This window comes from Podarcis erhardii, assembly GCF_964252035.2.
Source record: "Podarcis erhardii genome assembly, chromosome: 4".
In the NCBI taxonomy this organism is placed as follows: domain Eukaryota; kingdom Metazoa; phylum Chordata; class Lepidosauria; order Squamata; family Lacertidae; genus Podarcis; species Podarcis erhardii.
Window position 1 is genome coordinate 62804753 of NC_138508.1, and position 27281 is coordinate 62832033.

Below are 27281 nucleotides of genomic sequence, written 5' to 3' on the forward strand. Positions count from 1 at the left end.
CTGGACACTGTTTAGCCTTGCAAATGTGCTAGCACCATTGAACTGCTAAGTTTTTTCTGCACTGTAGTAAAGAGAGAGATCGTTTGTTTCATCAAAATTCTGCCAAAGACACAAAAAGAAAATAATGGTGCATTTTACGCATCTCATGGTTCTTTGAAACGATGGTTTGTTGTCAGTATACACTGTGAACTCCTAGAAACATGATTCGGGAGTGGTATGGATTTTTTTTTTAAGATAAATAAATAATGTTCAGAACATGTTGGGTATTATTTAGTACAGATCACTGGGAGAAGCATTTTTCCCCCCAGATGCTCCTCTGATTTCTGCTATACATAAGCAAATCAATAAACATCATAAATGTTTATTCACTTATTTGTTCAGTGTTGTCTGTATTACCTATGAGCCTTTGTGTTTTCAGTTATAATAGCTGTTCCAGTAAAAGGCAATGAAACAGTAGGATTTCATTGTTTACAACAGAAGCAGGAGGGAAGCAGCTCTTCCCTCATCCCCACTAAAATATTCTCTCCAGCAGTTTTGCAGTTCAACCCTTCTGGCTGCTTGCTGTAAGAGAAAATCAGAACTAATTGGAAGCAGTGGGATGTGAGTGGAACTAATAGAGGTAGCTGCTCTCCAAATTATCCAGTAGGACTTTGCAAGGCATTGAAAATAGGCATCAAGACCTTACCTGAGCAGCCAAGAAGAAGCAAATGTTCCTACTGCTTCTTCTGTGTTGCTACTGTTTCATCTTTGGCAAATGTTAAAATAAAGAATTAGAAAACTGAGAGTACATGTGAATTTATTACCTTGCTCCTTCCAGTAATAAAATGAGTGACTTGATCGCTATAACTTAGTCATAACTCTTTTATTAAGGATTATCTGCTTAGTATGTATTTAAATTGAACCCAACATAGTTTACTTCCCCAACCATTCAGGCTGCTAAGCCCTTAGAGAGAAACAAAGGTGTTTGTGTTTTGGTGACCCCAGCAAAGTCTAGGTCACTTGTCCTACTTCAGGGGACAAGGATGCCAGGAGTCCCAGTCCACTTGCAAGGTGATCCAGAGAGTGAGATCAGGTCATGCTCCAAAGTCAGGGGCTTTTTGTGGAGGAGGGGTTTCAATTAAATAGGCAAACTCCAGTTAAAGTACAAGGTCACACACAGGGAAGTCAGGTTCACAGCAAAGGAGCACAGTAAGTCAAGGAGCTAGAGTAAGGAATTGGTTCCAACCTCTTTCCCCAGTGACTGAAGGCTTTACCCAGGAGCCTTCCAAGCTCCATACAATCACGCTAGACTTATTAAAAAGATGTTGCTTATTACAAGAAAGTATACATAATTTCACAGTGATAGATGTGGGAAGCATATGATCATATATAAAATCATAGCTGTACATGACTTAAGATATTCACACTCCTGATCTAAGAAACTAAGACCCTAGCAATAGCAAAAGTGGGTGAGGTTCACATTTCTTATTGACTTGGAAGGTAGAGACAGAAATAAAGTAATAACTTTTCCCTGTTCTCATGAGCAGTCCCACAATGGAGTGAATAGAAAGGTGTTCAGAACCCAAGGCCTGTGAAAGCTAGGTTCTCCCCAATGAATGATTAGGCAGTAGAAATCTCACTTAGTCCTCCTTAGTCCAATGTCCAACGGAGCATTACAGTTGTTCCTTGAGAGTGCTGTTGATTATGTCAAAGATGGTTGGAGCCACTATGTGCTAGTTAAACTACTCAAAACATCAATTGTGAATTAACATTTGCATCTCGGGTGTGCATGTAAAATAGGAGCAGCAGTAATGGTGTGAAATGGGAAAATAAATTATTCTTTTTGAACTAAAAGTTGGTAACTTTCCTGCCGGATGTGCCTAATGATTGCCATCTTGTGTCCATGAGCTATCTAGTGTTAAGTTTCTGCATTTGGAGTAAATAACCTTTGCCTTGCTAATTCTAAAATGGCATAAATTATGTCTGGGCTAGCATCAGTGTCCGTTTAGAGGAAATACATTCTCTGTGGGAACTGACAGTTATTAGTTTGGGAGTTTTTCTGAGTATCACATGGATGACTTATCAATACTTGCCTCCTTTCAATTTATAGAGTCAGGAAGAGTCGCAAGCAAGAGTAGGGGTCACAGAGGGGCTGATATCACAATGCAACACAAGCAAGACTGATTCCTTGTTCCATCAGAATGAACCAAAGAAAAGTCAAGTCATACACTCTCCCATTACAGCAGACAGCAGTGAGACCTGATCTTTGAAGTTAATGGGATTAAAAATTAGTTGGGTTAGATTAAAAAAGAAATCAATGCAGTGTCTCCCAAAGGTGATGAAAGGTCGTATCACAATGTGATTCTAAGGACACAGATGGCAGGGAGAGTAGAAATGGAAGGGTTGGAGCAATGTACACACGCATATGACTTTTTCATTTCCTTTATTTAAATCTCTTTACCCACCATGTTTGAGCTGCCCTTTCCTTTTCTTTAGAGTCTAATCCATACATCATTTAGTTCTTCAACAATTTTATTTGAAATCACAGTAGCTTCTAAGATTTCAGGGATCATCTTTGAAAGGCTCTTCTTTTAGCTTTCACCTGTCAGCATTTGCTTCTTTTTCCGGAGATGTGTTTCATCTTCTGTTATCTTTTTAAAATGGTGTTCGATCCTGGAAATGTTTTAGCAATATTCATAGGCTTATCTCTGCAGGAGAGAGATACAATTTTATCTATCTTTTCTCATCAAGTCATTAACATGAAACTCTGCAATGTAATCATACCAAACTGGAATTGAGGTCATGCCATAGACTGGTTGGAAAAGAGGCTTGATGACATGATGATGTATAGCCATTTCACAACAAAGCTTTTAACACATAATATCTGCCCCTTAATTGCATTTAACATTTCATTGAAAAGATGTTATCATTATGGAAATTGCTGTGTAAATGTTGTTGAGATAAACCCCCCAAAATGTTATACTGATGGACTAGGAGAAGAAAAGAGCATTTTCACTGCAGTAGGAAACACATAATGGTGACATACTTTATTTTGTTTTCCTGGGACTTCTTATGAGGCAATGTTGCATTCTATGGTATTCTTTTTAGTCATTGTTGGGGGGGCTCTTTAATCTGCAGCTCTTGATATATTTCTTATGACTCTAGGCAAACAGTAAGTTAAATTCACCCGTTTTTTGTTGCATACATTGTCCTAAAATACACTTTCTCCTGGCATGCATTTTTTGAGATTATATTATGTTGGTTAAGATTTATGTTATATGTTAACATTATATCATACAAATGTTGATATCTTTTACAGAGCAGAAGAAAAAAATATTTTTAGTCAAGTGATTTGAAAGGCCTACAATATATCTTTCTTCTCATAAAACAAAAGATTCTCTTGCACTAAACATAGCTTGCTAAAATGAAGAACAATAGAGTATCAGATAAAGCAGCTCTAGAATGATTTTTTGTACAGCCTGCATACCGATGTGGGCTACAGCTATATCTAGATTAACTTTTTGTTTTGTTTTTTACTGAGTTTGCATTGTGTTTGAGAGTATAATTTCAGAGAAGTGCTAGTAGGCATTTTATGCATTTTCCTGAAATCTGTTATTTGAGCATTGTGGCCACTGCCATTCAACGATGAGCTCAGTGTCTTCTGCTCCACTTACAATTTAATTCCAGGCATATCAGCAAAATCCTGTGGCCCCTAGGGACACTCTCTCATGTACCATAAGAATGCATTCTTCATAAATTAAAATAAATTAATAAATTTAAGGATCATTCATTTATTTTGGAATGACTCAACAGATAATTGCAGTGCATAGAGAAGCTGGTGTATAGATATACTGTATAGACAAACAGCTTTGAGAAGAGACTTGCTAACAAAGCCAAAGAGGACCCAATAGGAAATATACATTTGCGAGAAACGCTCAGTGGGACAAACTGAAAAGTTAAGTCTCCTTAGAAACTTGATGAGAATCAGGCACACCCAACCTCTCTGGATGGTACTTAGTCAGCATGAATATTCAAGAGCAGATGTAACTCACTCATACATTTTAAATGAAAAATAGCTGCAGAGCCCTTGATAATAAATACTGGTGTCATTGTTTCCTTTCAGTCTTAATGCCTTTGTTTATGTATATACATAACGCTACTCAGTTAATTAAATAATTTAGATGATTGATTGATCAATCCATCATATTTGTACCAATTTATCAAATTTAGTAGCAATGCCTATTTATTTATTTACAGAAGTGCAAAATAGCTTATAATTCAATAAACAAAAGCTATCACTTTGTTTAATACCTTATTTTACCTTCTCTGTTCCAACACAATAGAACCACTAATTAATTGGAAAAGCTTTAGTTGAATTATTTTACCAGTTTAAACTGAGTTAAGCATGCATCTCTAATTATACTCTTATCTCATATACGGCACACAGTTCTTCTAAATGTAGTATTAGAAGTGCTTTTGGTCCTCTTTAATATTAAAAAAATGAAATTGATTGATCAGCCTCATGGGTATTGTCAGAAAATAATTAAGGTGTGCTGCCATATGTCACTTTTCATATAGTCCTTATAATATGTGATTTGACATCAATTACTTTCTTATTTCTGATAAGCTATCCTGCAAATCAGTGACACTCTGGTGGGAAAAATTCCAGAACTACATGACTTATGTGTTCCAGAATGAAACACAGGTGACAGACACCTGGGGACTTTGTTTAGGATGTCTATTAGTGAAGCAAGCTAGTGTACCACCTCCAGTATCACAGATAATATGCCTTTGAATGCAGGTTGCTAGGGAGCACAAGTTGAGAGGGTACTCTTGGAATCATGTCTCTTTGTGCAGACTTCCCATAGGCATCTGGTTAGCATTGAGAATGCTGTATAGTTTTCTAGAGAAAATGACATAGCATATGTCTTGCCACAAAGCTCCACAAAGCTTAACTGTTCTTCCTTGTAATAAAAAACAACAACAACAACAACCCTTTAATTAAGAGGAAAATATGTGGATTGTATCATTATAAGATTGAATCACTAGGTGGCACTGGAGTTGGTTGGTTTTGGATGGACTTAGAAGATTCCCATTCCTCTTCTTTTTAAGAAAGACAATAAAGGTCTTGTTCAGCCACTGATTGATTAGCAGAGGAGGGCCATAGCTATCAGGTCAACTATAAGTAGTACATAAACATTCTGAGAATGAATTTTGTATGACGGTGATTTTCCTTTTTCCTCAGTGTAGCTAGTGTTAATGGATTTTCATGTGGTCAGATTTATGTGTGACCATGTTCTGAAAAAGTTATTTGTTAATGCATTTTTTATGTTTGGGTTTCCCTGGAGAGTTTCACACTTGCCACAACATCTAGCTAAAAAAGCTTTTCTGGGCCTCATTAATCTTGATGCAGAATCTTTTTCAAAGAAGTAACAGCATTTTGTGTAATTTTATCTTGAGATTAGTCTGAAGTGACTGAGGGTGTGAATGTATTTTGTCTCGCTGTCGTTGTTGCTGCTTTTATAAAGCCTCAAATATTGCTCCAATAGGTTGTACAGTTTAGACTTAGAGTGGTTGCTGACAAGCCAGTGAGGTGGCATCCAAAGTGATGCACTTACCACAAGGTGATTTTTCAGGTGATTTGAATGTCCTATTGTAAACTCAGCCCCAGTTGATATATTCCCAAAGTGGTGCTTTGCTTGCATGTTTGAACATATATCTGTGGAAGGCCACAGCACAGATAGAATCTTGTATGAAGTGTAATCTCTGTGCAAAGGCCTGGCTCCCATGTTTCTTCCCCCTCAAAGAGGAGAGCGGAAAGGTGACATGAACCAGGCCTCTGCACAGTCTTACCTTTGAGTGAGTCACCCACTATACATGCTTACTCAAAAATAATCTCCACTCATTTTGATGGGACTTGTGCTCAGGTAAACATGCAACTTAAAGAAGTGAAGAGTTACCACATGAAAAAATGTTCATTATTTCATTGACATTTACTGTGATGCTCTTTGTTCTATACTTTGAGGTCACACCTGAGAGGGGTTTTTTAAATATCCAGTTGGTCTTTCAGCTGAGGGAGGAGTTATTAAATTATCTCAGCTAAATTTCCCCTCAGATTTTGGGATTCCAGATTACCTCAACTAGTTTCTGAAGTGCATTAATGATCCAGCACTCTTCCATTATTATTATTTTATTTTTGGACTGAGTTCAGGATGCTATGCATGTACAGCTTGACACAGGTTCCCATCCCCCTCAATAAGAGCAATTTACACGAACACATATTTGTTCTCTGCAATTTAATCAGTGTATGCATGAAGTTGCTTCAAGAGTCCTCAGTGTTGTAGTCAACACTGTGTTGTGTAAGCAGTAAGGGGTTGAGGGAGACATGAATGGAAAATTGTAGCAAACTGGACATAAGCCAATTTGAAAGCAGGCGGAGCAAAATGTGGAGAAGAGTCACCACAAAGAACAGTATCAAAATTAAAGGGAGGACATCCGTTTATGTTCTTTTGCTAGTGCAAATGTTTATAGAGTTGAACCAAAACTCTACCATATAGGCATGCTTAGCTATATTTGCATCAACCTTGAAGATATGTCATTTATATGGTAGCAGTTCACTTCTACAGTGCACACAGAACCTTTGACTTTGGAGGTTGTCACAGTAGTCTGCAAATCAAATATTAAATAAATAAATAAATAAATAAATAAAACATTTTAATTAACAGTTCAGTCTTTATTCCACTAGCAAAGGAAGACCAAACAGGAATTTGCCAGTGAACCCTCATACACTTATTACCCAGCAATTAATTTAACTGAAAATAGCACAAGTTATTACTCTTTCCATATCTTCTGCAGTTTTTAATTTTATTAATTTTCATGGCGTGCATGCTTTTAGTATTGGTTTTAAACTCAGCATTTTTCATTTATGTAAGCTGTTGTGGCCAGTTTTTGAGAAAGGCAACTAAGAAATTAAACAAAGAATACCACCACCACTACTACTGAAACACTGTGCAGTATATTTTTTAATTCAAGAACATAAGGTATTGTTTGTATAAAGTAGCGAATTATTAATCCAGGACTGCTCACAGCCAGCATGCTGACAGCTCCAACACTTCCCCTCTAACTTTGAAAGAAATAGTTTTATTATTTTTGTATATAAGATGATTCTAATGAGCAGGCAGCGTTGACCCCCAGAATAAATCTATAAGTTCATGGAGCTAAAATATTTTTTAGAAATCACAGTGTGGGATAGATAATACACAAAGACTCCATTCAGCATGTAGGCAGATCGGAATGTGAGTACCAGGCAGTTAGCTCTCCAAAGAATGTTCCTTTGGCAGTTGCTGCCTGGCTAAAAATGAAGGGAAACATGAATATTTAAAAAGTTTCTGGCTTGCAATTCCAAAGTGATAAGAAAAGTTGGCAGTCCAGCATAAGCTGCCAGTTGTGCATTCTAGGTCCTTCTGGCTATTCTCCGTTCCTCCTACAGCCATGGCCCTGACTGATGTTTTGACATAGTACAAAGTGACTGTTTATTACTATTGACTGTTGAGGCCTGTGCTCTGAAATGCATTCTGTCAATGGAATGTAACTGAACTTGGCATTTTAAAGCTCTGCTGTTGCAGTAGCTTAGTTTTCCTTGGATTTCTGTGCAGCAAGACCTGCTCTGAAGCCTCTGGTTCAAGTTGAAAATGTTACACAGGAAGACATACCATGTAAAGGTCAGATTTGGCTGGGATCCTGAGGGGTTTTGGTGTCTCTGTTTTTATTCTCACCGGCATGATGACATAACCAATTGTTGCCTCCCTGGCATACGTCAGAGCCCAACGATAACTGTAAATGCTTTTGCGTGTTTTGAAATGTATAGTTCTCTCTGACTAATACAGTGCCATGCCAGTATAAAATAATATTACCATGCCTAGCTTGATAGTGGATGGGGAAACCCAGCCAGATGGGTGGGGTATAAATTATTATTATTATTATTATTATTATTATTATTATTATTAAGGAAACCACCACACAGTCTAAATAGTATATAGAAGAGTTTATTTTTCATTAGGAAGGAATAACATAATGTAAAAGAACAATTTAAATATATATATATTCAAAGTGATTAATTTAAATTGGGAATATGAATGTTTCAGTTATTCTAAAACACTATTGATAATGAATCAGTGTTATTTTAATTTGAGTTTGTAAAATGTACCTTTATTGCTAATGTCTTCTGTTAACTTATCCCTAGCATATTTCTTCGCCAGTGTTTTATGTATTTGTTCTGTGTTGCCTCATAGGAACTTCAGAAAGAAATTGAAACCCATACTGATATCTTCCACAGCCTGGATGAAAATGGACAGAAAATCTTGAGATCCTTGGAAGGTTCTGATGATGCAGCCTTGTTGCAGAGACGCCTGGATAACATGAACTTCAGATGGAGTGAACTTAGGAAAAAATCTCTAAATGTTAGGTAGGGCTCAAAAGGCAAGGGTGGAGGGGAGATATGGGAATTAATCTGAGGAAAGAATTATCCTGCCCCCCTCTTATAGCATTATTTTGTTCAAATTGGGCTAAAATGGCTGGTTGACAGTAATTTAAGCAATTTCAAGCACTGAATTACTGTGTAAGAATGATTAATTTTCTTTATACGTAAGGGATTGAAGGATGCAAGGAAGTTGATGAGTTTTTTATAATCTCAATAAGAATGTACAAATAGAGATTAAGCATGCTTAACCAGCAACCACACTTTCTCTGAAATGTATGCTATTATTTTATACTGACAGGCATGGCTTCTCACGCTGTTCTAAGCAAATATAATGAAAAACAGCCCAATCCTATCTCCATCAACTCAGGAGTAACCCTCACTGGGTTCAGTTGAGCTTAGGCCCAACTCAATTTGCATATACTATATTTGCCATATACCCCCAAACCAAATAAGATATGAAATCAAAAGAGCTTGATTATGTTTAGAAAGGGTATCATCATATGTGTAACTGGAACTTCCTTTGAACGTTTATCTGCAGCAGCTCCTACTACAGAAGAGACAACCTGCTGTGGGGGTTGTAACTTGGTTTTGGGAAAATGTGAGCCGCTGCAGGGGGGGAAATCAGACAGCTTCACTTCCACACCTGATGCCTTATACATGTCTTATTTTAATCATGGCTAATGCAATTGTTTTGGCATTTATATGTGAAATGGTTTCTGAAGAGAATTCTGAATGCCTTCACTTGTAATTGGGTATTTTTTGCAGAAGGACTGACATGGGCAAAGCTTTGGCACTTGCTGCTTCTGCATAGCACTTTACTGTGGACTAGATGCTGCCCAGGCATGCAAGTCTTTCACAGTGTCCACATGACATCATGCTCATCAAATTGCCACTCCATACGGGGGGGTTTTAACCCTCGTTTAAGCCAGATTTACTTTTTCCATGATGTTTTCTTATTTTACCAGATTTTCTGCACAATGGTAAAATCAGGATTAAATGAGAAAATAGTAAGGGCCAGCATTTAGATGAGGATGACACTGCTCAAAACTTACATGCCTAAGCAACACTTCGTTAAAAATAAATTGCGGGGGGGGGACCCCTAAACTCACCTACTGTAAATATGTAGCGTGGGTGTCAGTGGAATTTTCTCTCAAGCAGGTGTGCATGTACTCCAGCCCAATGAACATTCCTCCGATGGGAGATGCAGAGTCAAGTTTGTAAAATTTTAAAGGAGAAAGACGCAAATTGCCTTCTTGGATAGGGGGACACATAATAAAGGGCAATGTTACAAAAGAACTGTTGGAAAAGCAAAGCTCAAAGGGCTGAAAAAATCTCATCTAAAAATCTCACCTCAGTGTTTTATAACAAATTCTCCACCTCCAAGGCAGTCTTCTCAGACACTCTTTTTTTGCCCGTTTGTATTCTGTATATAGGTGAGATTCAGGGGTGGCCAAAGGCAGCAGCCTTTTCAAAGTTATATATGAAATATTAGCTTTGTGCAGCTGTAGCCCTGAAGGAGTCTGTGTGCGTGTGTAATGACAGAAACCATCTTCATAACATTAGTCATTAAAAATAAATATGTGAAACTGAAAAATATTGATGGCTGAAGTAAGAAGAAAATGATCTTCCCTATAGGCAAGCCATAAGGAAAGGAATATAGCTCTTTGAAATATTTCTTCACATGTCCTTTTTTTAACCCATGAACTTAGTAAAATAAAGAGGTACAAGAAAAGAAACACGGCATGTTAGCCTTTAATAAAGGAGCTTTTCTATAGTTCACTTGTTGCCATTTTGATACCAGTGACATTAATGAATTTGAAAATAGTAACACTGGTTTATCATGGTTGCTTTGTCTTCTTGAATTAAACATAAAAGAACATTCTTGCACTGGAGAAACAGTAACTATAATAAGGGATTTAGTATAGCCACAACATGTAGGTGGGAAACACAGCTAAAGCTTAAATCATTATTTCTCAAGAAAGTGGGAGGCAGAAAAAGAGAGTTGGATCCTTATTCCTCATAATAGGAGCACTCAGTCTCATTTTGCTTGGGAATAATTCATGTCCTGCAGTTGAGAAGTGGAAGAAGTCATTTGCAACAACAACAAAATTAAACTGTTATCATACTGATCATCTCCATCTGAGATAAATAATAAACAAATTACGACACCTGAATTTTGTAATTCTGGCAGCCCTGAATGGGTTACATGCTTTTTAAAGTTTTCCTATTGTTTCAGAGCTATTTGATGTGCTAATTTATCATGCATAATCCACCTTATTTAATCACTATACTAGTATACAGTATATTTTGTTTCAGCACTTTTTGCTTGCAAAGCTCAGCCTTTTACTTTTAATAGCAAACTTAAATAAAAGATACACTTATAACCTTCTTAGTGTTCAAAGGATGGAAACATCAGGTGTATTATTATTTTTCTGAATGTAGGTTTTTGGCTTGAATAAGAGTTTATAATAGTGAATTTTAGGTTAGGCAAGAGATTGAATGCAATTCTTACCATTTAAAATGAAAGGGAATTTTGTTATTGACATCCAGGAAAGTAATATGGAATTCTTTGTCATTATAATCTGTAATCCTCTAAGCAGTATTTTCTTAAAATCCTCAAATTCACTGTGTAGTGTGGGGTCAAAACCACACTGTCACACCCTGTTCTTTCCATTTCTGCACTGGAACTAAGCTCTTGTCATAGGAATCCATACATTACAAAATCAGTGGATTTTGTAATGTATGGATTCTACAGATAATGTCACTGTGCAGTGGGTACTATATGTGCAGGGTCTTATACAAATAAATGTTCCACTTGTTGTTATTGTTAGAATTTTAACCCACCCGTTAGCTGAAATGGGCTTCCTGAGAGTTTTACACATCAATAAAATACAGACACTGCCATCAGGCTTACAATCTTGAAAGACATGACACAGAAAAATGGAGTGGAAGGTAGCAAGCTAACATGCTAGTTATTGATTGCCCATTCTTCTAATGTTTTCCTAAGAAGGAAACTGTTCAAGGAGAGGAGGAGCCAAAAGTTGCTGGTCTCTCAACAGTGCTGATAGAGTAGTGCTACACTCCTTCTATTCCTCCTCTGATATAGCCTAATGGGATAGCAGCTGCCAATTGATGGACGAAGAAACCTGGCTTCTCAGCAGCATGGGTAGTGTCTCTACTACTACCTTATCTGCTGGTAGCCTGGTAGAGTGATTTGCATAGGCCAGTATGTTTGCAATAGCATAATGTATTAATTTGTGGCCTGGGCAGCATGGGTATGCTCTCCAGTAGTGGTAGATGGTGTGATCTTAAGTCATAAGTCTGAACAGTTCCTGAAAATTATAAATACACTAATTTATATTTTCCAGGTCTCATCTAGAAGCCAGTTCTGACCAGTGGAGACGACTACACCTTTCTCTTCAGGAACTTTTGGCATGGCTGCAGTTGAAAGAAGATGAGTTAAAGCGACAGGCTCCCATTGGTGGAGATCTTCCCACAGTGCAAAAACAGAATGACACCCATCGGGTATGGACATTCAAATTCAGTTTTTTTGCAGTGCATTGTAGGGTCTGTTTGGAGAAGGTTAATAGAAGGTTAAGAATAATTAAAAATGTTTGGAAATAGGCTATAAAAAAAACTAGTCATAGCTAGTGTTAAACCACAATCCATAAATTTGTTGAATAGATCAAAGAGCTACAATAAATAAGAGCAAAAACTTTACTTTCTGGCCACATGGAAGGAAGGAAGAAGGGGAAAGTGCAGGAGCCTAGGCTAGATCACATAGCAATAAACCATAGTTTAACCTTCTGTTCAGATATCACCAATGTTATGTCAGCATCAGATAGCTGGGCGGGGGCACATATTTCTCTGCTTGTCTTATATTTCCTTTAATATCCAATTGTACTTGCTCCTATCTTTGTCAACTTGTAGGGAGAGTTTTCCTCTAAAAGAGAAATAGAAAAAGCATACAGCAAAGGTGGCCAGTAGCTCCTGCTTCCTTTCAAATAGGTCTGGAGGAAAATACTATCATTGGCTACTAGCCATGATGGCTGTGCACTGCCTCCATAGGAAGAGCCTCTGATCCTTCTGAATACCAGTTGCTGGAGACCACAGAAGGGGAGAGTGCTCTTATATTCATGTCCTGCTTGCCATATTCATGTCCTGCCTGGTTGACAACTGTAGGAACAGGATTCTGGACCAGATGGGCTACTAGGCTCTTCTTACATTGTTATGTTTCCTGCGAATTCTCTTGATATTCTTGTTTGTTCCTGGGAGACCTTCAGAATCCCCAACAATCAAGCCCAGCATACTCATGGCTACTTTTGAAAGTGATGAATGTAACGTGTGATCCTGCCTTTAGAAAGGCTGGATGTAATAAAGAAATCCAGATTTATCCTATCCTCCTTCAGAACTCTAATTTTTCTCAGCAAAGAAACTGAAGATAAAACAGAAACTAATAAAGCAGCTACCCCAAAGAAATTACTTCCCTGGTAACATTTTCACTACTAGGTGGCGGACAACTAATTCTTCCGTGCATCCTCTCCTTTTATAAATGTTTGACATTTTTAGCTAGTGTCCCTTAGTGTCACAGTATGACTATATAATGATTGATAATGTTTATAAAGCTGTCTCAATCTGTCTCAAAGTTGAGGGCATGCAGTCATTAGGGCTCAAAGTCATGAGCCATATCTACTTACTTTAGATTGGTCTCACTGACGCACCATTTAAGTCTCTGGGATTATTTTAGGACATCTCTGAATTAAGTACTTTGCACACCCCATGCCACATTGATCCCTTGAAGTCTTGATATCAGTGTTAAGTTCATAATGCCTTGGGGAGTAAGAAATGCAGTAGAAATGCATGCTGTCAGAAACCAAATCTTATGTCTGAATTTATAAAAGCCTTGAACATGCTTCTGTTTTCTGTCACACCTACAGGGATCCATATGTTGTAGTCACAATAATGCTTCTTCTTGATTATCAAAGCTATCCACCATTCAGTTGTTTGTAAAAGCTCCCCACATACACACCCCTTGCAGCAGAACTTTTATAGCAGAATATAAGACCCGTCTAGTTACTGGCACTTTGGTTCCCTGTGGAACAAAAAGAAGAAAAGATAATCCTCAAATTTAGGTCATCCTGTCTATTCTTCAAAAATCTCTTAGGGGGAAAGGGTGGAAAGTAAGACATGCTTTAAGGTTGCCTTTGATAGATTTTTATTTGTACTTTTCTGTTTCCCCACCCCAGTATATATTCTGAACTGAGGAGACCTTGTATTGCCCTATAAATTTCCCTTATTGACACATCTATTAGTGCTTAAATAGACCGCCCTTTGCAATCCCTACAATACAATTTCAGTTTCTTCACCCTCCAAGGGCCACATGCAAGCTGTGGGTGCAGTGAAAAAATGTTTGATGACTGTGGAGGCAGCAGGTTGCATCCTCATCATGTCACTGAGCTGCTTCTGTTTCTGTTATTTCACCTTTTTGTCATTGCCACAAACATTAGTGGGGTCTTAGAACCCCATAAAATTGGCCTGAGGGGACTGGAACAGGCCCACAAACTGAGGGTTAGCCAGTTTGTATACACGGCAAAAATAATGAAATGGCAGTTATTGAAAAAATACCTTTCATGCACTTCTCTTCTTAAAGTGGGAAGTTCCCAGAGTAGTTTTGCAATGGTCTGGTTTGTACACCACAGCAAGCCAAACTAGATGTATTGAGATAGCACAACTGTGGAGTGAAGCTCCTCCTTAGTCCTTTTTTCAACCACGCTGCCCTGATCTAAGCCAAGGTTGGCTTGTGTTGTCCAAACCTGGTTGCGGTAAGTTCTTTGCTACAGCTTGTGACCACAAGACTTCTCTGGCTGTGGGTTCCTCTTGAGGAGCTTACATGTTTGTGCAGTTTTGGTAAGCCATAGGTTGGTTACCATCTCATGTAAACAAACTCAGTGTCAGTTTTCTTAGCAGAGTAATGGAAACATGTGGCATTTGTAACATCTGTATGTCTGTGTTTGTGTGTGTGTGTGTGTGTGTGTGTGAGAGAGAGAGAGAGAGAGAGAGAGAGAATGCAGCCCTGAAGCTTCATCAGTACCTAAAAACAACAGCAATGCCCTGGACCCTCAAGTTCCCAAAGCCTAGAACTGTTTTCTTTCTCCTTGGTGAAATTTGTAGTTTTGGGTCTATTATGGGATGTCCTTAAGTAACAATGTTCTCTTTTTATTTGACAATGCTAAACATAGTTCAGATGGGGAAATAAAAAATTTAAGTGAGGTACTGAAAGAAAAGTTAATTTAAATCCATTTTACTACTACTTTCTCAAATTCCACTAAAATAAAATATCAAAAGAATACATCCCCAACAGAAAGGATGCTTTTGTCATTAAAGCATAGCTTCCTCTTTTGTTACCTTCATCACTCATTTGAATGTGTCTTCTTTCCTAGTTGGAGGTGTCTTCTTTTCTAGTTGAAGAGATTTAAAGTCACCCTTGAGAGCCCTACAAGATCCTAGTGACGGTTTGAGATGAGCAAATCAATGTATGCATTATTAAGATAGTGGGCAGAATGCCATTATAGCCCAGGTGTTCATGACAAATAGAAGGGCTTAAATAAAGTAGTTTACTTGTTCTTTTGGCAGGTCATATATTATGTGTGTTCGATTTCCTCTGCAGTCGCCACAAACTGTGGAAGAAGTTCAGGAATTCAATAAAATTAGCCTGAAATCATTGGTTGTAAATTAGCCGTACATTTGGGCTAATTTTGTTATCAATGATAGTCAGCTTTCTTTTGGCATGAAATTGTCAGGAAGCTATGATTATAAATTCTGTTAGTAAACTTTTTTTTTAAAAAAAAAAGTCATTAATTGGCAATTAAAGGCATCAATAGTAGCTACTACAGTTGAATTAATATACAATTTGGAAAAAGATCCTAGTATAGAAAAACAATACAGCAGGAATGACCTGTCCAAGTATAATGCTGACAAATTAGTGACACTGACTTAACATGCTTTTGCTGTAACTGACATTACATTTCCAGACTGGGGACAAAAAGTATTAGGATGAAGTATAAGGATGAAGGGCTTAAGAGTTGCAACTACATGTAGGATGAATAATAGGAAAATATGTTCTCTGCAAGAACAGTTTAGCAGAGGGAAAGTAGACTCACTAGATTTTTGACAGCTTCAGCTTCTTAGGCTATTTTTGTATAATGGCTTTGCATACTCCATTTCCATTAGAACCCCAAATAAAAGCATGGAGAAAGGGACATAACATCATGCTTTACAGTTTTGAGAATGATTATCTCACTTGAGTTTGTATACCAGGCCAGTGTTTCCCAGTGGTTGGTGTTTATACAGTGGTACCTCGGGATGCGAATGGGATCCGTTCCAGAGCCCCGTTCACATCCAGAAGCAAACGTAACTAGCGACGGCACGTATGCGCATGCACACGTCGCTTTTCGCCACTTATGTGCATGCGGGTGACGTCATTTTGAGCGTCTGCGCGTGCGCGAGCAACGAAACCCGGATGTAACGCGCTCCGTTACTTCCGGGTTGCTGCAGAGCACAACTCGAATGCGCTGAACATGAAGCATATTCAACCCGAGGTATGACTGTACTAGATTTTTTTAGATTTGCCTTGAGAGAGTTTTTGAACTTCTTTTGTTGACCACCAGCGTTACACTTTCCATTTTTAAGTTTGTAATAGAGTAGTTGCTTTGGAAGACAATAATCAGGCATCCGCATAACATGACCAGTCCAATGAAGTTGATATTGAAGAATCATTGCTTTGAGGCTGGTGAGCTTTGCTTCTTCCAGTATACTGATATTAGTTTGCCTGTCTACCCAAGTGATGTGTAAATTTTTTCAGAGACACTGCTGATGGAATCTTTCAAGGAGTTGGAGATGGCATTTATAAGTAGTCCATGTTTTGCAAGCTTACAGTAAAGTTGATTTTCAGAAGATAGTCCACAGGGCAGTGCGATTTAGTGTTGAAGGCCTTAGTCAGGTCAATAAATGCCATATACAAGGGTTGGTTTTGCTTTCTGCATTTTTCTTAAAGCTGTTGAGCAGTGAAAATCATATCCACTGTCCCCACAGAAGGTCAAAAACCATTCTGGGATTCAGGAAGGGTTTCCTCGGATATAGTTAGAAGACGGTTTGCTAAGATCTTTGCAATAATTTTGCTGGCTGCAGCTAATAAAGAGATGCCTTGACAATTTTCGCAGTCTGTTCTATTACCTTTTTTTAAAAAAAAGAGTGATGATTTTGGTATCCCTAAAGTCTGCTGGGATCTCCTCTCTCTCCCAGGTTTTTTTGATGAGCTTGTGAAGTTGTCTAAAAGTTAGGGAGTGCACAAGAAGCAGGTAAATATTCGAGCAACCTGCTTCTAAGAAAGTAAGGTTGCAATCCTATGCATGCTTACCAAGGAGTAATCTACACTGAGCACAATGAAATTTTGTTCTGAGTAAATATGTGTAGGATTTTGCAATAATACTTAATCTCGTGCACACGTATCTGGGAGTAAGATCCACTGAACATAAAATGACTTACTACCATTAAGTTTCACTATGCACTGCAATAGAGTCTATGACGGTAGTAGTAGTAGTAGTAGTAGTAGTAATAATAATAATAATAATAATAATAATAATAATAATAATAATAATTTATTATTTATACCCCGCCCATCTAGCTGAGTTTCCCCAGCCACTCTGGGCGGCTCCCAATCAAGTGCTAAAAACAGTACAGAAGAATACTTTCCTTCACCTTTTATTACTGAGTAAATTATACACCTATATCAGTGTTCAATATATGCTGCAGAACAGTTAGTAGTTAGCATTATTATTTAGACAGTAGCCCAAGTCTACTAAATTTTTCCACTTAGAGCAAAGTGTTATCATGGTCATACTATTGAACTACTTTTTGTGACAAAGTTGTCAGCAACAACAAAGTTACGGCTATGGATCACTGTGGATTTCATTTTACATTCTAGGAAATCTTTTGCCTCTCAGGCAGCATTAGCTGTGCCAGCACTGTTCAACGTAATACCACCTAAAACCTTGTCCCTTCCAGCAAGATTTCAAAGTTTTACGAAGTCTGGTATTAGTCACAGAAGGGGTTCAGTGTAACAGCAAACAGCTTAATCGGTGTGCCTTCCCATTTGCAGCACAGTATATGTTCACTGGTCTGAGGAATATAAAACAGCCCTGAAGTGTTCTGGATTTTCTCTCCCGCCTTTATTTCATAAACGGAAATATGTCTATTTTTGAAGAAGAATTCTGAAATAATTTTACCTTTCCTTGTTTCTTTCAGTCATTGACCTTTTTGTTGCACATAAACTTGGCTGAAATTAATACAGGAAACATTGTACAAAAAGTTGACAAAATGAACAACTAGCATGCAAGTTTAGATTTGTATTGTTTCATTTTACAGGCCTTTAAGAGGGAATTGAAAACTAAAGAACCTGTTATCTCGAGTGCACTTGAAACAGTGAGATTATTCCTAGCAGAACAACCTTTGGAGGGACTGGAAAAGCTCTACCAGGAGCCTCGAGGTAATTGAATGTAGAGCTGTAATAACATATTGATAGAGGGATAAGCAATGACTAAAGGATCCATAAATTATTATTGTCAGTGTCAGGGCATCTCCTACATATTTGGAAGCTTAGATAGGGAAAGGGGAGGATGAGCAAGACATAAGCACTCAGTAATCTATTTGCATATTTATGAATGCAGCTCAACAAGAGGCAAAACAATTTTGTGCAAATTCACCATGCATTTAGAACAATTTATTACACATCAATTTTAGAATTTATTATCTCTTGAGACACAACTTATTATTCCAAAAGGGTGAGGGACCTTAAAACTAAAATAACTTGCTAGTTTTCAAAATTGGAACCAGTTCATACTTTACAGCTGCAGTCTCACTGCGGTTTCTGAGTAGTTCAGTCATATGCCATTTCAGTAGCACAGGAAAAACTGGATTACATGACTACTTGAAAGCAGCAGTCATGATCTGGGCGGAAACATAGCTGATAACTTTCAAATGTTCTTTTCATTTGTGTACAGTTAGTCTATACAAGATCTAACTGTCTTTGTACTTCACTTTTAGAACTGCCTCTGGAGGAAAGAGCCCAGAATGTCACTCGACTTTTGCGAAGGCAAGCAGATGAGGTCAAAACAGAATGGGATAAACTTAATCTACAGTCCACTGAATGGCAAAAAAAGATAGATGAAGCTCTTGAAAGACTTCAGGAGCTTCAGGAGGCAATGGATGAGCTGGACCTGAAACTACGTCAGGCTGAAGCTCTCAAGGGCTCTTGGCAGCCAGTGGGGGATTTGCTGATTGACTTGCTCCAGGATCACCTAGCAAAACTCAAGGTAAAACTATGCTTCCATTCATTGGCATTGTTGAAAGTAAGATATGCTTGCCATTCTTCTGTGGTATATTCCCCCCTCAAGGCTAAATGAAACTTTTATTTTGCAAATAAAGTTTAACAAAGTTAAAGATGAAAACCCTTTAGCAGTATGTCACAGACGTATTCAGCATTAAAAATAATATGCCATAAAATTCAGAACTGAGATTGAAAATTGCAAAACTCCAAACACATTCATAAACATAAATCAAGTCTTACTGGTCTAGATATCTTTTTTTCAAAGATGCAGTATCTTCCATTTGTTCCTCACAGACTGAGCATTTTCTCTCTCCACATAAGTTAACATTCAAAATGGCAGCCACCATGATCTGTGTGAAATAATGATTACAGTACCTTCAAGCCACTTTGTTATAGCCCTTGACAAAGACTATCATGGATGGACGTACTATTTGTAACCCTTTTATCATATGTGACACCTCAACTGCATGGAGAATTCTCTCTTCAGGATTTATGGCCACCACGAATATGCAGATCAGGCCATCACATGTTGTGCAAGACACTTACAAATGTCACATTCCCTGAGTGGAGTGCAGTCATGCAGAAACCTCCACAATCCTTCTGCAACCTTCACATAGAGGTCATGATGTTTGAACTAGCCTTATTAAAAGTCAAGAGAGGAACTGTGGCATAGAGCAAATAGTGTTGGCTGGTCTTGCTAACAGATAGATAGAAAACTCTGAACATTGCCCTAATTCTGCTAAATAAATATGATATAGGGAACAGGGCAAAACCTGTTAGTCAATGTGAACATGTTCAGATCGTTTTACATTCTTGGTGACATTGGGAGGGAGCAGGGTTTTGTTTGTTTGTTTTGATTTTGTTATTGTTATTATTTTGTGTTTTTTTAATTTGTATTTTTATGCTGTGAACCACCCTGACATCTGCAGATATAGAGCAGTATACAAATTTATTAAATAATAATAAAATAATACTTAGAGAAAACTATGTTTTGTTGCCTTGTGATCAGCTTGGTTCTCTGGGAAAATATGTATTATTAGCTACACTGAGGCTTAAGCCAATAAAAATTTACAGTTGTTCTTAGCAAGTTTGGCTAACATAGCAAGATATCCTGATTTTCCATAGTAGGTTGCCTATTTGTTTGGTGATGTCATAATTCCTCGCATATTTTTCCAGATTAGGCACATTAGTTTGTTAAGCTACTTTCTGTGTTAAGGATTGCTTGTGGTAGCACATGCTGTTTTACTGCTATATTAAATATGTAAGGAAGATTTTAGTGCTTTTGAATGCTTCCTTTTTCAGAATTAGTGCAAGTGTGCCTCATAACGTAGTACTTGTATCTTTAATAGCCAGCATGAGTGCCAAATGTGAGCATTTACAACAATATATATGAGTAAACATGTTGCTTTAGGTATATATCCATCCATGCTTTCTGCAGTTTTACAGAAAAAAATAATACTAATGCATATGGCCCATAATAGTAAAACAAATAACACTGTAGTTAGCAACACCCTTTAACATTCACAGAGAAGAGATGTCATGTTGTGAATTAAAACATATCTGTTGTGTATTAAGTGTAAAAAGATCAAATTGCAGTATTAGTAATATATTTAGTCAGCAGTAAGAAAAATGGCACAGAGACTGAAGGTTACTATTTCATTCCAAATACGACCTTAATTTCATGTGTCCACACCAAAGCTTGTAGTCAATTTCATTTAAGTTTTCCTGCTTCTCTTTATAAGTATCTTATTAAGTTCTTCACTAGCTTCTTGAACAGTTTTAAATACTTCTTCATAATATTGACATTATTACCCTATTAGTAAAGTAGTGGGGTGTATGAGGTGTTAGGGGAGGGGAAGTCCCTCTTGTGCGGGACACTTCATGCTTCGTCTGGGTTAGTTTGTCTACCTTTGGTCCCCACCCTGCACTCAGCTCTCCCCTGTGGCTCCTAGTAGCTATCAGCATGTGACAGCAACACCCTGGGGAAAGGCTTCAACTAGCCAGCTAAACCAGGTCAAGGTAAGTTAGAGACTTCCCCTGCATGTGAAGAAAAACTCCAGCAGATTGAGTGGACAAGACCAATAGTGGATACAACGGTTAAGAAGGTGGTTTCTGCCCTTGTAGTAGAAGGGGCAGGTGGAGCTCGTCAACCTGGGAAGGTAGCCCATCTAGGAGAAGGAAAACTCCGATCCTAAACCTCTGCTGTCTTGTGAGATATCTTCGGGAGAAAAAAAGGCTAAGGATTAAACCCTACACAAATCCAGAGTGGAGTCCCTAAAACAGCTGGATGGCGCCTCGTATGCCTCCTTCCAAGCATCACCTGCAGCCAAGCTGGTGCAAAACATATTGCTCTGCTTTCCTTTGGACTACACCAGTAAGCCTGAGAAGGCAGCCCAGGATCTCGATACACATTGCCCAGGTCATTTCAGTGCTGCTACTGCAACAGTTTGACTTCACCCCAGGAGGCTCATTCCACTGTCTCCCAAGACAGACACATGCAAACCACAAAGTAAAGTACAGTAGTGCTCAGTTTGCATAAGGCAGGTTGCATAAGACTGCTCCTTTTGAGGGTTCCCCCTAGCTTGAAGCAGGATCATCATTGTCTTACTGAGACCTTGAGGAGGTGGTGCATTTCGGGTGGGGGGGAGGGAGAAAGAAGACATCTTCTCCCCTGCCCCCTGCTATGCTAAAAGCATCAGATAGCAGGCAATGTGAAACACTGTTGCATGTGATCCTGGACAGCCACTGCTAGTCAGAATATGCAATACATATACTAGTACTAGAGCGCTGGCAGCCCTGAATGTGAATATTTCACAGGTATATTGGCGGCAGCAGGTGGTCCTGTAGAATGTGAAAGTCAAAAGCTTTCCTTTTTCCTTTAATTTATCATGAAGCATCATTATAATATAGGAATATTTATATGTTTAGGAATATGTTTAGCGTTGTTAATGCAGCCATAGCATATAAAGTTGGGTGCACAAAGTATACTGACTTGAGTAGATAAGCCATATACTTTCCAACCACAATCCTTGCCTGGAACTTAATTTAGTTCCCTTGAAGGCACGGCAACTTAAAAATTGCTTTAACCGCCCCCTTAAGTCAGAGGGCTAAGCAGCACAGCCACTCAAAGTATTCCTTCTGAAATATTAGAACTTGGATAGGATTAAAAACAAGAATAAAGCTAATATTATCTATCCATATATAACATAAAGCTAAACTTTAGCTTCAGATGGGCATGCCCTGCTGATTTCAGTGCAAGCTTTGAATGGACATAGAGGAATAGAATATGGCTTTTTAGTGGTACTGATCTTTGACTAGGCTTTTGTTAGCGTGCTGGGTGAACTGACTCATAGTCACATAAAGGTTCTCTGTTCCTTTCTAATCTGTTCCAAAAGTTCAGCACTGGAGCAAAAAAGGTTTTAAAAAGCTTACTGGTTAACTCATGAAAGTAGGGGGGAAACGTTAGAACCTAAAAATGTTCTCTCTCTCTCTCTGTCTTTCTGCTGTATATGGGCCAATTATCTACTCTGTAAGAGTGTCTAGGTGAGTTTTAGGGTCCAACCCTAAACTCTCCCTGCCATCAGGCCTTGTAGTTCTGCTGGTCATGGCGGTTGCAGCAGAAGGTGCAGGGGGCAGGCGGATGACTTGAAACAGGCCAGTCACTATGCAGTCCCCATGCTGGCACAGAAGTTGAGCTCTGTGCTGTTGTGCAACAGCAATAAGATGGATCCTGGGCCAGCTCAGCCCCTGCCCACTTCTGCCTTGAGAACACCCCATTTTGGAACATCCTGTCAACAACACTCACACTGACTCCTGGGCCAGAAGAAGAAGGAGAAGAAAATATCCCACCCATCTGGCTGGGTTGTCCTAGCCATTCTGGGCAGCTTCCCACTCAGATAAAACAATAATAAAACATCAAACATTAAAAACATCCAGAAATAATAATAATCCAAATACCTCCACCCAGTGTAAGGGGGTTATTGAATTGCTCTGCCCAAATTTAAAACAACTGGTATATTTTTCATACAGCTAGGTACAATTGCAAGTGACTGCAGTCTAAACAATGCAACCAGCTCTATGAAGTGGTCCATTTTACAGATCAGGAACTGAGACTGGTTGACAGTGAAATGTAATTAATCCATAACAGATGTGAGATTGGAACAATGCTAGGGAACTGCTCCTGTTTTGTGGAACAGCAGCTCTGTTAAGATATGACAGACATCCACTATCTGCACTTTGTGGAAACAGTTCAAGACAATTTTCTTTCAACAAGCTTTTCCAGCCTATCTCTGCCTTAGGTGTTCATTTTGAATTGTTTTTAAGTGTATCTTTAGTTGTTTTTTTCTACTGTTTTAAAAACTATTTTAGCTATTTTAATGGTATGTTTTCAAATTACATGGAGACTTATTTAAACAGGATAGTTATATGACTATCATAATTTTCTTCAGCACTTTTTGTAATTCTGGTATGGTTATTTTCACTTTTCTGCTAAAACAAAGAAAGGGCTAATTTTCTGAAAAGTTTAATGTTTGGCAAGAAACTCTGGCATGTTGACAAGTGCTGTGCATTTTACTTCCTGGGTTGTTTATTCCGGGAAGATTTCTACATCTGGGCTATGTCTTTGGGGAATTGGTTTGCTGAGTTAGATCAAGGGGACTGTCTAGTATGAATGTGTTGTTTTGCTGAATAGTAGTGTAATGTGTTTGTGGCTTTTATTAAGAAGGCATTTTTGTAGTCATAATCAGACATAACAGAGAGACTTTATCTGCATTATATTTTGGGTGCGTATGGAAGACTTTCAATTTCCAACAAGCTTTTTAAGTGGACTTTTTTCTCCTAGTGTGTATCTGTTTTTGCAAGTGAAATTGATGTTGTATGTGTTTTTATTTTTACTGGTTTATTTTTACTGGTTATTGTTAAATCGCTTTGGGATGTTTTTATGGGAAGCGATTCATAAATAAGTAAAATAAGGGTGACCCCATGCACATGTTCTGTATGGAGCTGTGAGAGAGAATTAAGGGGAGAGGAGGTTGAATAGAATACTGAGAATAGAGAGAAGGTCAGGCTGAGAGGGGCAGTTGAAAATGACACAGCCTGGCTGTGTCAGGAACAGAAAAGGACTGAGGGCAAGGAAGAAGAAAAATCTGAGTAAGTATGTATGTATGTATTTATTTATTTATTTAAGCTCCTTTAACTAGAGAATTGGGGAACTGTCAGCATTTTATTTTATGAAAGATGAATATATTACTGCAATTTGCTACATTGCCTACATATCCTGACTGACTGACCACCAAGGCTTTATGAGAGTTATTATAAGGATATAAAGGAAATAAAAGTTTATCTAGAAAAGCGAGTAATATAATCAATCCCCCCAAAAAAGTAATTAAATTGTTCCCCCCCCCTAAAACTGGTGGCCTCCCAATACATCTTTAAAGGGAACACTTTTATCAATAACTTCAGCACTGTCATTCTTATGTACACAAGGGATTTATTTTGATGCTGGAGCTATCAGGTATGCAGATACCATAACTGTGAAGTAACTACTGCACATAAGCAAGTCAGGGAGTGAAATAAAATCAATGTATCAAGCTAACAGAGTAATTAGTTTAGTTTGGAAGTATATGAAGTAAGGAGTATAATGAACATAGAGCTGTCTGGAATGCTCAACTCATAGATTCTTTTCCTTAAATATCTCTCTTTCTTTTCCTATCACTTTTTTATGATTCAGAACAAATTATGAAGAACTGTATTATCATTTTCCTCAGAGAGCTTAGCACAGGCGTAGGCAAACTCGGCCCTCCAGATGTTTTTGGGACTACAACTCCCATCATCCCTGACCACTGGTCCTGTTAGCTAGGGATGATGGGAGTTGTAGTCCCAAAACATCTGGAGGGCTGAGTTTGCCTATGCCTGGCTTATTAGTTCCAAAAAAACATGTCGATGACTTTGATGGATTCCTCACTACCTGAATTTCTAAAAAGAAAGTTTAGTATATTTGTTTATGGACAAATATATGAGGGTGCAGTTGTTGTGGTAATGTATATGTGCATACAGAATTTCAGCCACACCATATTAGGAATACCTCAGAGAACCATAGTTTCATTGATGAAAGCAAGGGTTCCAACGCAGGCACTTCTAGGCTTGAAATCCAGCCCATATGCAAACAGTTGTGACTTTCTAGTTAGTGGTAGCAGATTTAGTTCAGCATGCATTTTTGAAGTTTAATACTGTATAGTGGTATAAGTACTGAAGCAAGGCATTTTTTAAACAAAAGAATTAAGAATTGGTTTTTATTACAATGCTTAGGAAGACCTGTTGTCTAAATTGCTGAGTAGATTATCATGTGGAGGTTTATGTTTAGAATCTTTTTGGCCATGAGATGGATTCTAATCTTTTGAAAGTTAGAATCTATTTATTGTCCTGATCTGACAGTTGCAAAATGTGGGCAAATGAGAATACACTGGCATTCTTGGGTTGCTTAAGGCCCTGTCCTCTGAAACATTGGAAGCTGCCTTATACTGTTCCAGCAAGGTGAGGGGAACCTCTTGATTCTTTGTCTCCTGTAATCTCTGATCTTACAGATACTATGATTAAACACTGTATTTCAACCCAATAGGTGATTTTTCTCCCTCTGACTCAAAACACAGCATGTATTCCATATTTGCCACAGCATTCACCACACACTTGTTTTCTAGCTCTTTATCATCTTGGACTCCTTCTAGTAACACAACATAATGTAACAGGTGGAAATTGTCCCCTACATTTTGGAATAGCCATTAAGCTGATTCCTAATATTAACCTGCCATCCCAGAGAGCTTAGAAATGTCATTCATAAGCTTCTTAAATGGTTCTGTTGGAGGCCTCCCATAAAAGTATAATACAAAATCCAATTCTTTTCTATGTTTTTTGTCTTGAGCATTTCAGTAGCAGCCACTGCATCCATTGTTGATCATTCTGGCATAAAACCTAATTGGCTGCCACATCCTTCATACGTCAATCCATCACAAAGTCTTTTCTCCCTCATTTATCTCCTGCCATTTCATCATGTGCCTAATTAACTTGCTGGGTCAATACATACTACACTCCTGAGAGACCAGTGTAGTCTTTCTGTATTTGTCAGGCACTTTCCCAATTCGGATAATTAGGCTGTTCTGGTTTGTTGCCATTTCCGTCTCCTGGTGTGCTATAGCGTACTTTAAATTATTTGAACTGTTGGTCAGGTACCTATTTCTAGTGGAACAGAACCACTTCCTTTTACTGGATATTGCAATAGGATCTGGGAAAGTTTTCCTATCTTGGGAAGCCTGTGGAATCTTCAGTAGCTCACTATCTCGTCACCTGAGGGATTTGATCTCATAGGGATTTTGTTAACATTTAGGAGAAACAAGGCTGTTACTCAGTTCTGGTACTTCTTAGGTGGGCACCATTGCCATCACAGTGGTACATCTGGTTGCAAACGGGATCCGTTCCGGAGGCCCGTTCGCAACATGAGCAGAACGCAATGCGCATCTGCGCATGCGTGCGTCACGATTTGCCGCTTCTGTGCATGCGCGTGACGTTCATTTTGTGCGTCTGCGCATGCGCAAGTGGCGAAACTCGGAAGTAACCCTTTCTGGTACTTCCGGGTCACCGCGGGTTGCAACCTGAAAATGCTCAACCTGAAGCAAACGTAACATGAGGTATGACTGTATAAGAGAACGAGGAAAGCATTCATTGTGAGTTCTGGCACCTCTTTTCCTAGAAAAATAGCACTGTGGAGGATGAATATCCTCCATTTCCCTAGGCCCAAAGTTTGTAGCAGAGTAAAGTAGCAAAGTCCAGATTGTCAACATTGTTTGTCTGCTACACCAAATCTGCTTCTTAGCCCTTCTGCAAGCAAAATCCATTCACACACAAACACAACTGTAACTGTACTGTCCTGGTTGTCATGCAGTTGCTAAGGCTTGGAACTATTTCTTATCAAAGTTGATACATGTCACTCTGCAGAGTTCACAACTTAAGTTTTCAATCCAACTGGGTTTAAATAGTTTAACTTTTAAAAGGGTGGAATAGAATAGTAAAGAGATTTGATACATGTATTTGAAAGCATTATATGTAAATATGTAATAAATGTGAATGTACGGTAGCTAATAATGATCAGTTTACTGGGCTGCTAAATACACAAGTTGACAGTAGTGCTTCTGCTTATTAGGACTGGCAATTTACCAAAGCCATGTCTAAAGAGACAATATATATTTTAATTGTGATGCAAGTACACCTAGGAAGACACAGTTGATAGAAAGCAATTCCATAATTCTGGTTATCAGTCTTCCTTTGGTGTTTGATTGTGGATTGTAAATGCTTTATGACAGACCATCCTGCAACTCAGAAGCATCTTCCTGTGGCTGGTGGAAGGACTGGGAAAGGGAAACAGCTGCTGAAATTCTGGCGTGCATACAC

The 27281-nt window shown here is 38.3% G+C and overlaps 1 protein-coding gene and 1 long non-coding RNA gene across 12 annotated transcripts in view; one reads left to right on the top strand and one right to left on the bottom strand.

Moving 5' to 3' along the window:
* DMD (dystrophin) overlaps positions 1-27281 on the top strand; it is a 1009769-nt gene that overhangs the window by 812313 nt on the left and 170175 nt on the right. For 10 of the 11 annotated variants that reach the window (XM_081858834.1, XM_081858841.1, XM_081858836.1 and 7 more), the window contains 4 exons: positions 8271-8443; positions 11827-11983; positions 17882-18002; positions 18560-18828. In XM_081858834.1, coding sequence (XP_081714960.1) covers positions 8271-8443; positions 11827-11983; positions 17882-18002; positions 18560-18828 — 720 coding nt within the window. Of the gene's footprint in view, positions 1-7330; positions 7701-8270; positions 8444-11826; positions 11984-17881; positions 18003-18559; positions 18829-27281 lie in introns of those variants that run through there. The other variant, XM_081858832.1, reaches the window with a different exon arrangement.
* LOC309340265 lies at positions 2447-7788 on the bottom strand. The gene is made up of 3 exons (XR_014155909.1): positions 7692-7788; positions 6530-6645; positions 2447-2687 (listed from the first exon to the last, which is right to left on the bottom strand). It is a non-coding gene; the product is annotated as an uncharacterized lncRNA (long non-coding RNA).